The sequence below is a fragment of the Electrona antarctica genome (assembly GCF_951216825.1).
Source record: "Electrona antarctica genome assembly, chromosome: 1".
NCBI classification, from domain to species: Eukaryota; Metazoa; Chordata; class Actinopteri; order Myctophiformes; family Myctophidae; genus Electrona; species Electrona antarctica.
The window spans coordinates 6984793-7000872 of NC_136806.1; the positions used below are offsets into that span (position 1 = coordinate 6984793).

Genomic DNA, 16080 nt, shown 5'->3' on the forward strand with positions numbered 1-16080 from the left:
TGGCTGGAGCGCACGGACACTGACCATCAACTCTGCCACATTGTCTCAAATAAATCCAGACACACTGCATTGCATTGCCTCTTTGCCGTTATACTACTTCACTGTCAGCCTGCCTACTATTCACTGTGTCAGTCAGTTCTGTGCTCCAGTGTCGTGTTTGATATTAGTTTAATGGATTCTACTTTAGCATTATTATTATTATTATTTTGTTTTACTTTGGAAACTATGCCAAGCAAAGCCCAAGAGCCACGTCACGTGTAGTCCAAGATCAGCGCATATTGCGGTGCTGCACGTATAGCAGATTCAACAGGAGACGGGCGGCGTTGAGAAATGCGCTGGTGTTACGCGTCGTGCAGCGTCTGTGTTTTTTTTTGTTGACGCTTGGCTCGTCGACTAGAGATCATGTCACGTTCTAAAAAATACAGTCCACTTCCTTCTTTAGGTACGCATGCATTCACATTGGAACGATCCGTATCTGAATACACTTCAACGGTCCAGATACCCGCCCCCCATGCGGTCTCGGGAACGGTTGGGCGATCCGCTCCCGGGAACGGTACGCATCATTCACATTACCACAACATCTGCCAAGTGGTCCCGAGTGCGCACCCGGGACCATAGTGTGAATTTCCCCTGAGAGTGTACAAATGGAACCAAATGGACCCTTACGGGTCCATTTGTACACTCTCAGAGTTATACACACCCGTACGGGGCCATTTGGAACCCATCCAAGGACACTTTGAGACCCACTGGTGTAGAGCAGTGTTTGCAGTGAGCCAACACGCACGCAGCCTCCCTCACTCTGTTTGACCAGAATGGAACAGAGCCTTCATTACAGTGTTGTTTTTGGCAGCAAATTCAAAGGGCACATCTGTAGTTCCAGACTAGAGATTGTGGAACAGTAGTCTGGCAATGTGAGACTAGACTTATAGGTCTTTGTTTTATCCATCCATGTGTTGAAAAGCGGCGTCAAGTCACCTGTTCTTGAAGGCGTTGTTGACGATAGCGCTCAACACCAGCCTGTCTCCCACCAGGGACGGTCCTCTGAAGGTGAACATGTCGATGGACCTCAGGGTGGGATGAGCCTGGCACAGACGACTGCACGCACGCGCACACACACACACACACACACACACACACACACACACACACACACACACACACACACACACACACACACACACACACACACACACACACACACACACACACACACACACACACACACACACACACACACAGTACTCTTTGGGTATAAGTAACAGCTTCTCTGCCATATATGGCGGCTGCCAATTACAGTGGACGTGTGTGTGTGTGTGTGTGTGTGTGTGTGTGTGCATGTGTGTGTGCGTGTGCAAATGTAAACTACTTGTGTTCATATTTGGAAGCCTCGGTAATGTCCATAAATCAGTCGTGAGGGGCCTGCAGATTGCAGGCATGCCCAAGCCGAGAGCTGATCAGGCATCAGCACAATTCTGTTCAGTGTCTGCAATAACTGGCAGTCGCCATATATGGAGATGGCGATGCTTTCTGTACCCGTGATCTGTATCCTGAAGCACTTGTTGTAGAGTTTTTCAAGTTTGCGCATCGACTATTGTTTGTGTTCAAGAATTTCTTGTAAAATGTGAATGCAAATAAAGATGTTAAATGGTTGTGTGTGTGTGTGTGTGTGTGTGTGTGTGTGTGTGTGTGTGTGTGTGTGTGTGTGTGTGTGTGTGTGTGTGCATACCTAGCAGCGATGGTAGCTACATTCACCATCCAGGCCATGATCTGTCCTCCAAAGGTGTTCTTCTGCTTCGGGGGGAGACAACAGGGAGGCAAGGAGACAGGAGGCCAGGAGACAAGGAGACAGGAGGCCAGGAGACAAGACAGAGACATGTTGACCAACAAATACATTGGCTGTCTGAAAATAACAGATCTACAAGCTCACAACGCTTGGGGCAATTATTTGCGATTTTCAAAAAAGTCTTTAAAAGGATCCATGGCTAATAAGACAAATATGCCTTAAAACATTATACTTTCACTCAATAGAGCGTCGCAGTCCCGCCCCCTCGAGAGACGTTAATTTTCCTCATAGACTTTTCAGAAAGTATTTATTTAAAGACGTTTACGCCGCGGACAAAGCCAACTCTTGTCGTGACAAATCATGACAATAAACACAATGTTTTGGGCCAAACAAATAATTAGAAAGTAGAAAAAACGGCAGGTTACAACACTTTTTTTGTTGTTTTTCTTCTTTGTAATTATTTGTTTGGTCCAAAATATTGTGTTTGTTGTCATGATTTGTCACGACTCGAGTTGGCTTTGTACGACGCTTAAAAGGTCTTTAAATAAATACTTTTTGAAATGTCTATGGGAGAAATGCATTGGGATTCATTTCCTGGGCCTGGTGTCGTCATGAAAGGGGGCGGGACTGCGACGCTCTATAGGAAGTGCTCCTGTCGCAAGTTGATGATGTCATACTGTATGTCCATGTGTTGTCCAGCCCTATGTAATGTATGGAATGCACAAGCTAATATTTAAAATATTGTTTTGATGTTCATATTAACCTGAAGGAAGTATTGAGTTGTTTTTTATTAGCATATGCATTCCATATACATTCCATAGGGCTAGACCACATATGGGCATATGACATCATCATCTTGCGACGGGAGCAGTCCCTATTGAGTGAAAGATTCTCTATTATAATATTTAAGGTGTTTTTAATTTTTAGTTGTAGAGGGCAAGTATAATGTTTTAAGGCATATATTATCAATCATCACTTTACCAAAATACAGCTGAAGTGGAGTTTGGAGGTTTTTGACCATTAAAGTTTGTAAAAACCCACACACAGACATAAAGGGTGTTCAATAGCACAGATTTATTAAAAAAATGGTTTCTGCCTGTCGGTGTCCAGACCTTAATAGAGACGGCACCAGATTTCTCCTCCCATCCACTTGCATTAAGTTGCTCAAAAGCGCATGAGGCGATTTCACTCCTCCTTCCGGGTAGGAACAGAGTGCATTCTGGGATGGATTGGGCCAAACACATGAACGCACTGGCCGTTGACTATCATTGCACGTGTTCAGCGTTCACGTATGAAACAGCGTTCACGTGTCATCATGAACGTGCGCAATGATAGTCAACGGACCAGCGCGTTCATGTGTTTGGCCCAGCGCTGCAATACCAAATTCGGCCACTATGCCCATTTCGCCTCAGGGTTTCCTCCGGGTGCCGTCTCTATTCATATATACTCTAAGGGACAGACAGACAGACAGACAGGTTACCTGGTGGTTGGCGTGGGGGGGCAGCACCAGTTCAACACTCTCCACTCTAGTCTTCTCTGCTGCCACTGCATTGTCCAACACAGGACTGTTGGCTAGTGAGCGTGCACGCACACGCGCACACACGCACGCACACGCGCACACGCACGCGCACACGCACACGCGCACACACACACACACACACACACACACACACACACAGGATTGAATGCAAGGTTAATTGCAGGTACTGCAGCTGCAGCTGTCAAGGCCGGAAAGTAGTTTTTTCCGGGCATGATGATGATGTCACGGCACGCACATACCCTGTATAGATTGATTGATTGATTGATGTCTGTATTGATCTTGAAATAAAATCATGTCACATTATAGAGTCGGTATAATATACAGGTAGGCCACAAGAGCACTTTAAACTACCTACATTTACAAGCGACTTACAGAAAAACAAGTTGCTCATAATAAGCAGACATGGCAACACGGATTTGAATCAGTGTTTATTTTGACAGCAACTTTTGATTCAGTTTTAGACAGTCTTTTGAATACAATTCTGTTAACACTTTCCGGGCGCTATCGGACGACCATTAAATGTGATTAAATATCGCCTAGAGCGACATCGGACGACATCCATTTTGCATCTACGGATCCCGCGCTGGACACCATCCAAAAAACTCTTGCATTGAAATTGCCCTCAGATTGAGGTGATCATACGAAACAGGCATGTTTTTGGAGGTGAATAAAAACAACTGGCTACCGCGCTGATGCCTTCCAGCTGTTCTGACCACAACACACAGACCTAGGGTGCACCGCTGATATGCTTCCGTGTGTGTGCAAGTGCGTCAATTTCGATGGTTCCGGCTTGTTAAAGGGGCAGCGCTGAGATTGGCGTGGAAGGCCAATAGCCGCCACAAGATGAGAAGGAGAGAAGGAGTTACGTTTTTTTACGTAGTTTTCGGCAGTGATAAAAGGGTAGTCGACAAGACATTCTTTGTCATAGTTTTAGTAGACGAAATCAACCCTGATTTGAATGTGTAGGGAGTGTTCTGCCACGACCTCTGTCCACAAGCACGGCGTCACCCTCAACCTAGCCTCGAAAACCCAGACGTTGTATTTCCTGGAAACCCAACACGATGAGTCATCATGATGACCACACTCTCTGTGTGTGTGACTGTGTGTGACTGTGTGTGTGTGTGTGTGTGCGCGTGTGTGCGTGCGTGCGCATGTGCGTGTGTATGTCCACACAGTTCCAGCTACTGCACCACCCACTTCCTGCTTGCTGTGATTTCATCACACGTATACAGTACGGTGGTGGTGGGAGAAGTACTCACATTCTTTACTCAAGTAAAAGTATCAATACTGCAATATACAAATATTGTGTTACGAGTAAAAGTCCGTATTTCAAAATTTAGTTGAGTAAAAGTACAAAAGTATCGGCATCAAAATGTACGTCCTACACAAACATTAAAGCGCAAATAACATGCATTTTAAAACTGCTTTTAATGTTTAATATCGTATTGTCTATGTCCCTCAAAGTTATTTCTAATGGTTTGAGCCTCAATCACCACTCTGATATAACCAGTCCTTGTCATTGACTTTGAAAGCAGTTTTAGCTGCAGTACCACAATGTCACCCCAACCATGAGGTGGTGGGGGTGCTGATATGCAGATTATTTAATATTTGAGTTACTATAATACTGATGCTAGATCAAACCAGGCTTGTTTCCATTCCATGCCAGCTTGGAAAATCAACAATGGTGGACATTGTAAACAAAGTGGAAATGCAAATTTGGAACTGAAGACTGAAGAAGAGGAGGAATTATACAAAGTAGGGTGACATTGATGACATCACGATGAGGACAAAATCAGTTGAGCTGTTCCTGAGAGCAATTTCCATTAAAGCACCCATATGATATGAAAGCCTGATTGTTCAAAATTGGTTATTTGTGGGGATAGAAAACACATATGGGAGCCCCAAAAACACAAAAGAAATTGAAAAAGTGAATTTTATGTTATAGGTCCTTTAAATTGCCTTTGACCATGAATGGAGAATTTATTTTACATCATATGTGTCCGAGCAAATCAACATGTTACGTCATGATGATGTGTCCGATGATAAGAGCGCCCCTCACTTCACACGGGTGTGATTTTCTTTGTTTTAAATACAGTATCTATATATGGGCGCAACTCTCAACAGAAGGCTCTGGAAGCTCTGCCTACCGTGCAGGGCCGTCCTATCAGAGAGCAGGACCTTGATGATGTCATTGTGCACCACCCTCATCCTCCGCCTCTCGGCCGCCACGCAGTACTGCACCTGTTCCTGCTGAGTGTGAGGGCTGATGGGCTTCAGCTGGACCTATAGACACACACACACACACACACACACACGCACGCACGCACGCACGCACGCACGCACGCACGCACGCACGCACGCAGAGGTTGTGGTCTGAAATATTTATGTAAATTATTTTAAGCTCAGAACTAAGCCACCCAGGCTCCTGGTCAATCATAAAACCTTTGAGTTGAATTTGTGTCCCATTTTGACCTGAGATCAGATTCTAAAAATGTCTGTTTGAAAATGACAGTTTTCTGAAAAAGCTATGTTTCTATGTCAGTCGTCAGCAGGCCACTTTCAATAGCTAAAGCATAACATAATGCTATAACACCAAAAGGGGTTCCCGCCCAAAATGGGTTAACCACTTTGAGCCCTGTGTACTTTATTGTATGACAAAAAGCAAACAACTACACCTGTATATAGATGGTAAACAACTACACCTGTATATAGATGGTAAACAACTACACCTGTATATATAGATGGTAAACAACTACACCTGTATATAGATGGTAAACAACTACACCTGTATATAGATGGTAAACAACTACACCTGTATATAGATGGTAAACAACTACACCTGTATATAGATGGTAAACAACTACACCTGTATATAGATGGTAAACAACTACACCTGTATATAGATGGTAACAACTACACCTGTATATAGATGGTAAACAACTACACCTGTATATAGATGGTAAACAACTACACCTGTATATAGATGGTAAACAACTACACCTGTATATAGATGGTAAACAACTACACCTGCATATAGATGGTAAACAACTACACCTGCATATAGATGGTAAACAACTACACCTGTATATAGATGGTAAACAACTACACCTGTATATAGATGGTAAACAACTACACCTGTATATAGATGGTAACAACTACACCTGTATATAGATGGTAAACAACTACACCTGTATATAGATGGTAAACAACTACACCTGCATATAGATGGTAAACAACTACACCTGTATATAGATGGCAAACAACTACACCTGTATATAGATGGTAAACAACTACACCTGTATATAGATGGCAAACAACTACACCTGTATATAGATGGTAAACAACTACACCTGTATATAGATGGTAAACAACTACACCTGTATATAGATGGCAAACAACTACACCTGTATATAGATGGTAAACAACTACACCTGTATATAGATGGTAAACAACTACACCTGTATATAGATGGTAAACAACTACACCTGTATATAGATGGTAAACAACTACACCTGTATATAGATGGTAAACAACTACACCTGTATATAGATGGTAAACAGTGCATTTATATAGCACCTTCATTAAAGGCGCTTTACATAGCTTAGATTTCACACATTCATACACCGATGGAAACCATGCAAGGAACCAACCTGCACATCAGGAGCAATTTGGGGTTCAGTGTCTTGCTCAAGGACACTTTGACACTAACTATAACTCTGGGGGAGCCCGGGTTCAAACTGGCAACCCTGCGGTTACCATCCAGTCACTCTACCACTGACTGACTGACTGACACACACTCACACACCAACCTTTTTCCCAGTGTGTGTGCGGTGGGTGACAAAGGTGGCGTAGGCGTGACAAACTCTCCAGTGCCGATCGGTGAACAGGTCCTCACAGCTCACCACGATGCCAACCTGGCAACACAGTCCAATAAGTACAGTAAGTTCACACACCACGATGCCAACCTGGCAACAAGTGGTTGTAAAACATGACGTGATTTAGATAGCATATAATTGTTTAGAATGTTGCTAGTTTCTTGTTTGACCGGTGATCCTAGTTTACTGAGACACTACACTGTCTCTCTGCATTCTATGATCCTATAGTTTACTGAGACGCTACACTGTCTCTCTGCATTCTATGATCCTATAGTTTACTGAGACACTACACTGTCTCTCTGCATTCTATGATCCTATAGTTTACTGAGACACTACACTGTCTCTCTGCATTCTATGATCCTATAGTTTACAGATACACTACACTGTCTCTCTGCATCCTATGATCCAATAGTTTACTGAGACGCTACACTGTTTCTCTGCATTCTATGACCCTATAGTTTACTGAGACGCTACACTGTCTCTCTGCATTCTATGATCATATAGTTTACTGAGACGCTACACTGTCTCTCTGCATTCTATGATCCTATATTTTACTGAGACACTACACTGTCTCTCTGCATTCTATGATCCTATAGTTTACTGAGACGCTACACTGTCTCTCTGCATTCTATGATCCTATAGTTACAGATACACTACACTGTCTCTCTGCATTCAATGTGATCCTAGTTTACTGAGACACTACACTGTCTCTGACCTACGTATTTATCTTGCTTACTGTAAGTCACTCTGGATAAGACTTTAATTGCCTACATTGTAAATTGTAAATCATTAAAGCCATCTTACAGTGGTACCGGCTGACAGAACAATCATATGGTATCATGGAAATAATATTATTATTGTTCTACGTTTCAAAATAACTAAATGTAATGTGGAAAGCACAACATTTCCACAGAGCCTCAAACGGGCCAAAAAAAATGACCAAATCAGTACTGTACGTCAGGGGTTCTCAACGTTTTTGGCCGGGGACCCCCGGAAATGCTTTGGCAATGTCTCGGGACCCCCGCCCCGCCCCCTCCCGACCCCCAATATAAATTGACTGCTACAATAACCTTAAACCATTTTGGGCGGGAACCTCTTTTGGTGTTTTAAGCATTGTTATAATTTAGCTATTGAAAAATAGCAGATCTACAAGCTCATAGCGCGCCACCGAGTGGCGCGCTACGAGCTTGTAGGTCTGCTATTTTTGAAAAATCGTGAAAATAAAATTTAAAAAAAAATCTTTTTTTTTTTTTTAAATAATTTGGGGACCCCCTAAAATAATTTGGCGACCCCCCGAGGGGTCGCGACCCACGGGTTGAGAACCCCTGCTGTACGTAACATATGTATTGCATGTGTACATAGATAAAGTTGACAAGGGATCAAACTGATACTAGTGTCAAACTGACAACCAATCTGAGGTAGGTATTTTAAGCAGCAGACTAAAGCTTGTCTATTAGAAAAGGTTCCTTTGACCAGGTCATGCGAGAGAAACCACAATGCAAACAAAGTCTTGGGACTTTATCGTGTTTATCCTGGAACTGGAACTGGAACGCTGTGGTTTTATCGCACTTCAAATAAATCAAATCAAATCAAAAATGAATCGTCTGACCTCCATGCTGGTGTTGAAGGCTCTGTTGACCTTTGCCTTGATATTCACCACCTGACCCACCCTGGAATATATGAGAGAGAGAGAGAGAGAGAGAGAGAGAGAGAGAGAGAGAGAGAGAGAGGCATTAAGGAAACTGAGTCACAATGTCTCAGTGTGTCATACAGCTCTCTCACACGCAGGGCTGTCACGATCATGACATTTTATTTGGCAATCATTTTCCATTCAGATAATTGAGATCACCAGTTTTTAATAGATTTTTTTCTCCACATTGAACATCAGAACAGTAAAGGCTTTGTTAATTGTAAATGAGCATTTATTCATTATACAGGTGAAATTAAATTAAATAAGATTCTGACCATTATGCAAAATAAGGCGATTATGTAACAACTGTGACACGCACGCACGTACACGTGCAGTGCACGCACGCACGCACGCACACACACACCAACTGACCCGATGGTGTGCTGAAAGCAGATGTCATCCATAGAGGCTGTGACACAGGGACACCCAGCATGCCTTTCAGCTGCCAAGAGGACACACACACACACACACACACACACACACACACACACACACACACACACACACACACACACACACACACACACACACACACACACACACACACACACACACACACACACACACACACACACACACACACACACACACACACACACACACACACACACACACACACACACACACCATTTCATTGCATTTCTGGTATGACAAAAATGCCCTGTGTGGACGCCGGACGCACACACGTGGACAACACGCATAAAGCCAGAACAGAATAGGTTTGCCACTCATGCGCAGCGAGAGTGTTTAAGGCACATTCACACACGGCTGTTTTACTGCGATTAAAACAAATCCTGGAGCATATTGTTGTCGGACAGTGTGCTCTGTGTGAAGGGAAGGCTTCAGGTGCGGATCAAACAAACACATTTTAATTCACCAAGAAAACAGTGTTTTCTATTTTATTTTATTAACCCATTTAGACCTGAGGACGATTCTACAAAATGTCACTTCTAAATCCTGACAGTTGTCTGAAAAACCTCATGTTTCCCCCAAAAAAACATATATGTAATTGGCCTCCGACCGACCCCAGAAGCAAAGATTTGAGTTAAAAATGTTCGCTCTGAAAGAATATATATTCAAAGATTTGCGACACATTTTCACGATTTTTCAAAAAATAGCAGATCTACAAGCTCATAGCGTGGCACTCAGTGTTTCAACAGCTAAAGCATAGCATAAAGCTTAGAACACCAAAAGGGGTTCCCGTCCAGAATGGGTTAAAGTTCCTTGCTGTGGTTGACAAAGCACAGTGCAACAAAATGCTGCGTACACGATCAGGAAGAGTCCGGGGGGGGAAAAAATGCTGAATGCTGCCTTTGGGTACAGCAGGGGTTCTCAACGTTTTTGGCCGGGGACCCCCGAAAATGCTTTGGCAACGTCTCGGGACCCCCGCCCCGCCCCCTCCCGACCCCCAATATAAATTGACTGCTACAATAACCTTAAACCATTTTGGGCGGGAACCCCTTTTGGTGTTTTAAGCATTGTTATAATTTAGCTATTTAAAAATAGCAGATCTACAAGCTCATAGCGCGCCACCGAGTGGCGCGCTACGAGCTTGTAGGTCTGCTATTTTTGAAAAATCGTGAAAAACAAATAAAAAAAAGAAAATCTCTTTTTTTTTTTTTTTTTGAAAATAATTTGGGAACCCCCTAAAATAATTTGGCGACCCCCCGAGGGGTCGCGACCCACGGGTTGAGAACCCCTGGGGTACAGCATGGAAAGGGATGGGCCTTCGGGGACAGCATGGAAAGGGAGGGGCCTTCGGGTACAGCATGGAAAGGGAGGGGCCTTCGGGGACAGCATGGAAAGGGAGGGGCCTTCGGGTACAGCATGGAAAGGGAGGGGCCTTCGGGTACAGCATGGAAAGGGAGGGGCCTTCGGGGACAGCATGGAAAGGGAGGGGCCTTCGGGGACAGCATGGAAAGGGAGGGGCCTTCGGGTACAGCATGGAAAGGGAGGGGCCTTCGGGGACAGCATGGAAAGGGGAGGGGCCTTCGGGTACAGCATGGAAAGGGAGGGGCCTTCGGGTACAGCATGGAAAGGGAGGGGCCTTCGGGTACAGCATGGAAAGGGAGGGGCCTTCGGGTACAGCATGGAAAGGGGAGGGGCCTTCGGGTACAGCATGGAAAGGGAGGGGCCTTCGGGTACAGCATGGAAAGGGAGGGGCCTTCGGGGACAGCATGGAAAGGGAGGGGCCTTCGGGTATAGCATGGAAAGGGGAGGGGCCTTTGCATTTCTTTCACCATGTAGTAATTTAAATGCTGCATCCATGGTCTGGAGAGGGCACTTGTTTTACAGACGGTTAAAAGGGCAGAGGCCGCCTTTGATGTGTGTGTGTGTGTGTGTGTGTGTGTGTGTGTGCGCACGCACGTGCCTGCTTATGTACCTGGCTGCACCAAAGATAGACAATAGAGGGAATGGAATGTGCATCGCATGCATAACATGAGTGGCAAATCGAGTGGCAAATCGAGTGGCAAAGTGTGTTTAACGTCGTTTTTTTTTTCCCTTAAATTTTTATCTCCACGATTTTGTAACCCATTTTTCACCCCTGTGTCAATTATCGAATGCGATCCTGGGCTCTACACAACCTAGTCCCCATATATGGGGGACATGGGGAGAGCAACAGATTTGAACTCAAGCTTCCTTCATGCCTGAGTGTCCAAGTTGCTCCTTTACACCTGACAGGGGGGAGTTTTCCTGGTTGGACGTAGCGCGTGGAAGGAACATGTTATTCCAACCAGTTCCTTTCCCCTCCATCAGGCGTCCCGGCTGGCCAGGGGGAGGCAGTTTAGTATCGATTTTTGCCACTCAGTAGGTGTTCTCACAAAACGTCCCGGTATGATCATGATGATGATGATGATGATGATGATGGCGGCACGTGCATGCACACCCTCTAAAGACCACCTCCCTCCTGTTGTGACTGACTTGTTCTTGTGGCCCTAGTCGAATCCTCTTTGTCGTGTACTGTTTTGCTCTTTCTATTTCTTCCTGCAAACTTCCGAAGCCAATATTAACCAATCAGGATGACAGACAGACACCATACCAGACAGAGAGACAGACACAATACCAGAGAGAGACAGACAGACAGACACCATACCAGACAGACAGAGAATACCAGAGAGAGAGACAGACAGACACCATACCAGACAGACACCATACCAGACAGACAGAGAGACAGACAGACACCATACCAGAGAGACAGACAGACACCAAACCAGACAGACAGAGAGACAGACAGACACCATACCAGAGAGACAGACAGACAGACACCATACCAGACAGACAGGCGGTGGAGTCCATCCATTTCAGCAGCTGTCCCACACTGAGTTCCTGCCGATGGTTGCTGTGACAGGGCATCACCAGCTGGCTCATCTTCACACTGACAACCCCGCCATCTCCCTCATCCTCCCCCTCCTCTTCCTCCTCCTCCTCTTCCTCCTCCCTGTCCTGACGACAACCGCCGGCCCCCTGGCTTCTGAAACTCATCTCCCAAGCTGAGAAGAAGAAGAGGAAGAAGAAACAGTTTATTTTAAGACCTAAAAGTATATCATGTATTCTCCTTGTTCCCTCCTGCTTTTCATCAGCGTCTGAAGCCGCCTCGGAGCCTGTCCATCTTGATTTCCCAGGGGAGGGAAGGAGAGGAACTTTACAGTCTGACTGACTGCAAACCAGCGGTATAGAAAGAAAACTAAGTACATTAACTCAAGTACAGTACTGTGCTTAAAAGGGATATTTCACTTTCAAAAAACCTTTTGGTCATTTTATCGTCGACTCAGTCTTATGTGAACACTCCAGACAGTTTTAAAGGGTGCTTGATTCAGTATTTACATACCGGTATTTGATATTAATTTTAGCTGCCCCTCCCCCTTCCTATACACACCCATTGTAACTTCAAACTCTATTTAACTTGTGAAATAGCATTACTTTTGGTACTTTAAAGGGGCATTCCACTCATTTTCAACATTTTACTGTCATTAATATACCTTAGAGCTAGTAAAATGTTGAAAATGGGTGGTTTTCCCCTTTAAGTACATTTTGATGCCAATACTTTTATACCTAACTTGTGTAGGCTACTCAAAGTACATTTTGAATACCAGACCTTTACAGGCTTTACTTGTGCGAGTACTTGTGAGTATACTTCTGCCATCACTGTTGATTTCTCAGGGCAGGGAGGGTCACTGTTGATTCCTCAGGGCAGGGAGGGGAACTTTACAGTTTGACTGACTCTGCAAATAAAAACTAGCCTCGACAAGACACCCTAAACTGGATTGTCATGTTTTTCTTCCTTAGACCAGGGGTTCTCAACCCGTGGGTCGCGACCCCTCGGGGGGTCGCCAAATTATTTTAGGGGGTCCCCAAATTAAAAAAAAAAACAAAAACAAAAAAAAGGATTTTTTTTAGATTTTATTTTCACGATTTTTCAAAAATAGCAGATCTACAAGCTCATAGCGCGCCACCGAGTGGCGCGCTACGAGCTTGTAGATCTGCTATTTTTCAATAGCTAAATTATAACAATGCTTAAAACACCAAAAGGGGTTCCCGCCCAAAATGGTTTAAGGTTATTGTAGCAGTCAATTTATATTGGGGGTCGGGAGGGGGCGGGGCGGGGGTCCCGAGACATTGCCAAAGCATTTCCGGGGGTCCCCGGCCAAAAACGTTGAGAACCCCTGCCTTAGACAGTTGTGACTGAGAGTACATGATTGTCTCCAAACTATAACTCCACTGAAAAGGCATTCTTTAAGAAGGAGCAATTTCTGTAGTTGATGCACCGAGTCTGACTTTCTGTGCAATTATACCTTCTACCTTGCACAGATTGTTGCTGTCATCATCAGCTCTGCATTAATAAAACATGCATTAAGCTCCACATTCTCTCATTGCAGTACACTAATTAGACCCCCCCCTTTATTTGTTGTAAGTTATAAGATCAATGAAGCTTGATCTATTTTCCCCCATCATCACAAAACAGGTTTCTTTGGATACCAGGCAGTTGGTTTAGATTATATGAGCCAAGAGCAATGCAGTGGTTGCGACATAGCATCAACAATTGACAGAACAGAACATACCTCTAGTCTTTTCCGCCAGCGCTTTCAAATCAAGTTTCACGTTGACAGGATTAGGGCTTTTAAATGCAGAACGGTCCATGTTGCCTATTTTTTTTTTTTAAAGCAAATGTATTATAGTAGCATTATATACAACAAAATCCTTTCCTATTTGCAGCACGATGTTTGCAACACAAGTCACATTTAAAATTATCTCAAACCCAAACCCGAAATACCATAATAGTGTCTGCTGTACAGCTAAATTGAGGAACTTTTAAAACTACAACACAGCTTATAATATAACTTCTCTCTCTCTCTCTCTCCTCTCTCTATAGTTCAACCGAGGACGACCGAGACGAGACTATAGCATTAAGCAGATGAAAATGATAGCTTATTATAGCACAGCAGCGCAGAGAGAGATCGAGGGCGATAAAATCCCTTTATCTATTATAGATAAAGTACTTTATCTAAACGCCCTCATGCCTGTGTGTGTACCTGCCCTGGGGGTCAACACGGACACAAATCCATATATCGACACACACACACACACACACACACACACACACACACACACACACACACACCTTACACGCCACGAACGTGCAAAGTTGCAAAAAGAGAGGGGCCGATCTGCACTATTAAACGCTCATAAATAGATCATAATCTCAATTTGCACTATAGTGGCAGCTAAACAACAACTTTTAAGGTCGTTCTCCAATGCTGGAGAAAAAAGTTTGGAGCCTGACTTTTAAACTGCAGTTTAAAAGACACACACGCACACGCACGCGCGCGCGCACACACACACACACACACACACACACGACACACACAAACAGTTGATTACCTAGTAGTTTGTATAGTTTGTATAGTTTGCTGTTTTCTGTGAAGTCCTCCTCCGGGTCGTTATACTGCCTACAGTCAGTCAGTGTAAAACACTAGAAAGCATTGAATGAACTCCAACCTACTGGACCGTGTGAACTGTGTCACTCACGCCAAAATGTCTGTTGACTTTTCAGACTTTTCACTGACGTTTGGTTTACTTTACAGTTTACACGAGAGAGAGGCGTGCATGCACTGTTGTTCCTCCGTGTCGCCGCTGGGGGGGGCGGGTCGGCACTTGTGTGGTTGTTGTTTGGTGTCGTTGTTTCCGGATACTTCGTGTGTTCCGACGCTTTCGGTGACCCGTCGAAGTCTGTGACCGCAGAGGGCGCGCTTGGACTTTGTTTTTGCAGATTATTGTTGGGCATATTTTGTTACTTTGATATGCAGATTATTGTTGGGCATGTTTTGACTTTGATGATTTAATAGGCCTACAGTTTATTAGTCAGGGGATATTAATACAATCTGGGAATGCATTTCTCACCAAGAATTTTCTTCAACAATGTGTTTGTAAGGGTGTCTACTAACAACACCCTAGGGACATTTTTGACAACTACTGAAAGTTGGGGTACCATTTCTCCCTGCAGGAAATAAAAACGTCTGGGTTTCCGAGGCTAGGGTACCATCAACAACCAATAGCCTATAGCGTGTGAAAACACGCTATAGGAAAACCGTACAGCCGAGATCCAAGCCATTCTACGTCTTTTTGTAAACTCGTCAATCTGGATTCCTTGGTGCTGTCTCCATGCTGGAAAGCTGAAAATCTGTATGACGGCCGCTACCATGTGACACATATGTTGACGCCCCCTCCAGGAGATTTTGGTACACACTATAGGCCTATGGCAAAATGTTCTACATTTCATTAAACTTTAAGTAGCATGTGACGTGTAAAACTATGGGGTTTTCATGATTCTGAACCCATTCCAAGCAGTGGTTTTGCACGAAAAACACTCCTTGGGCTAAAGCCGGCCATAGCCACTTGCCCAAATGTGCCAAAATGTGCTGACCTCATCACATTTGTGATGACGGCTATGGCCGTTTTCAGCCCAAGTTGTGTTTTTTGTGCAAAACTAATGCTTGGGATGGATTCCAATGGATGGATGCTTGGAATGGATTCCAAGCATGGATGGATTCAATAGATTAATTTCTTGGTAAGAAATGTATTCCCAGATTTTGTTATAACTCGGGTGTGGTGTGACCCAATTGGGGGTGGGGTCCCGGAAACACTGGAGAGGAGAAGAGAAGGTGAGTCAGTGGCAGGTTCATAGAGGAGAGAA

General features: G+C 44.3%; 1 protein-coding gene across 3 annotated transcripts in view; it reads right to left on the minus strand.

Moving 5' to 3' along the window:
* acot11a (acyl-CoA thioesterase 11a) overlaps positions 1-14934 on the minus strand; it is a 33494-nt gene extending 18560 nt beyond the window's left edge. For 2 of the 3 annotated variants that reach the window (XM_079503415.1, XM_079503417.1), the window contains exons 1-9: positions 14769-14934; positions 12161-12379; positions 9261-9330; positions 8808-8868; positions 7133-7237; positions 5471-5606; positions 3264-3355; positions 1727-1791; positions 976-1095 (exon numbers count right to left, since the gene is read on the minus strand). In XM_079503415.1, coding sequence (XP_079359541.1) covers positions 976-1095; positions 1727-1791; positions 3264-3355; positions 5471-5606; positions 7133-7237; positions 8808-8868; positions 9261-9330; positions 12161-12371 — 860 coding nt within the window. In that variant the 5' untranslated portion in view covers positions 12372-12379; positions 14769-14934. The remainder of the gene's footprint in view (positions 1-975; positions 1096-1726; positions 1792-3263; positions 3356-5470; positions 5607-7132; positions 7238-8807; positions 8869-9260; positions 9331-12160; positions 12380-14768) is intronic. The other variant, XM_079503416.1, reaches the window with a different exon arrangement.
* Positions 14935-16080: the final 1146 nt, after the last annotated feature.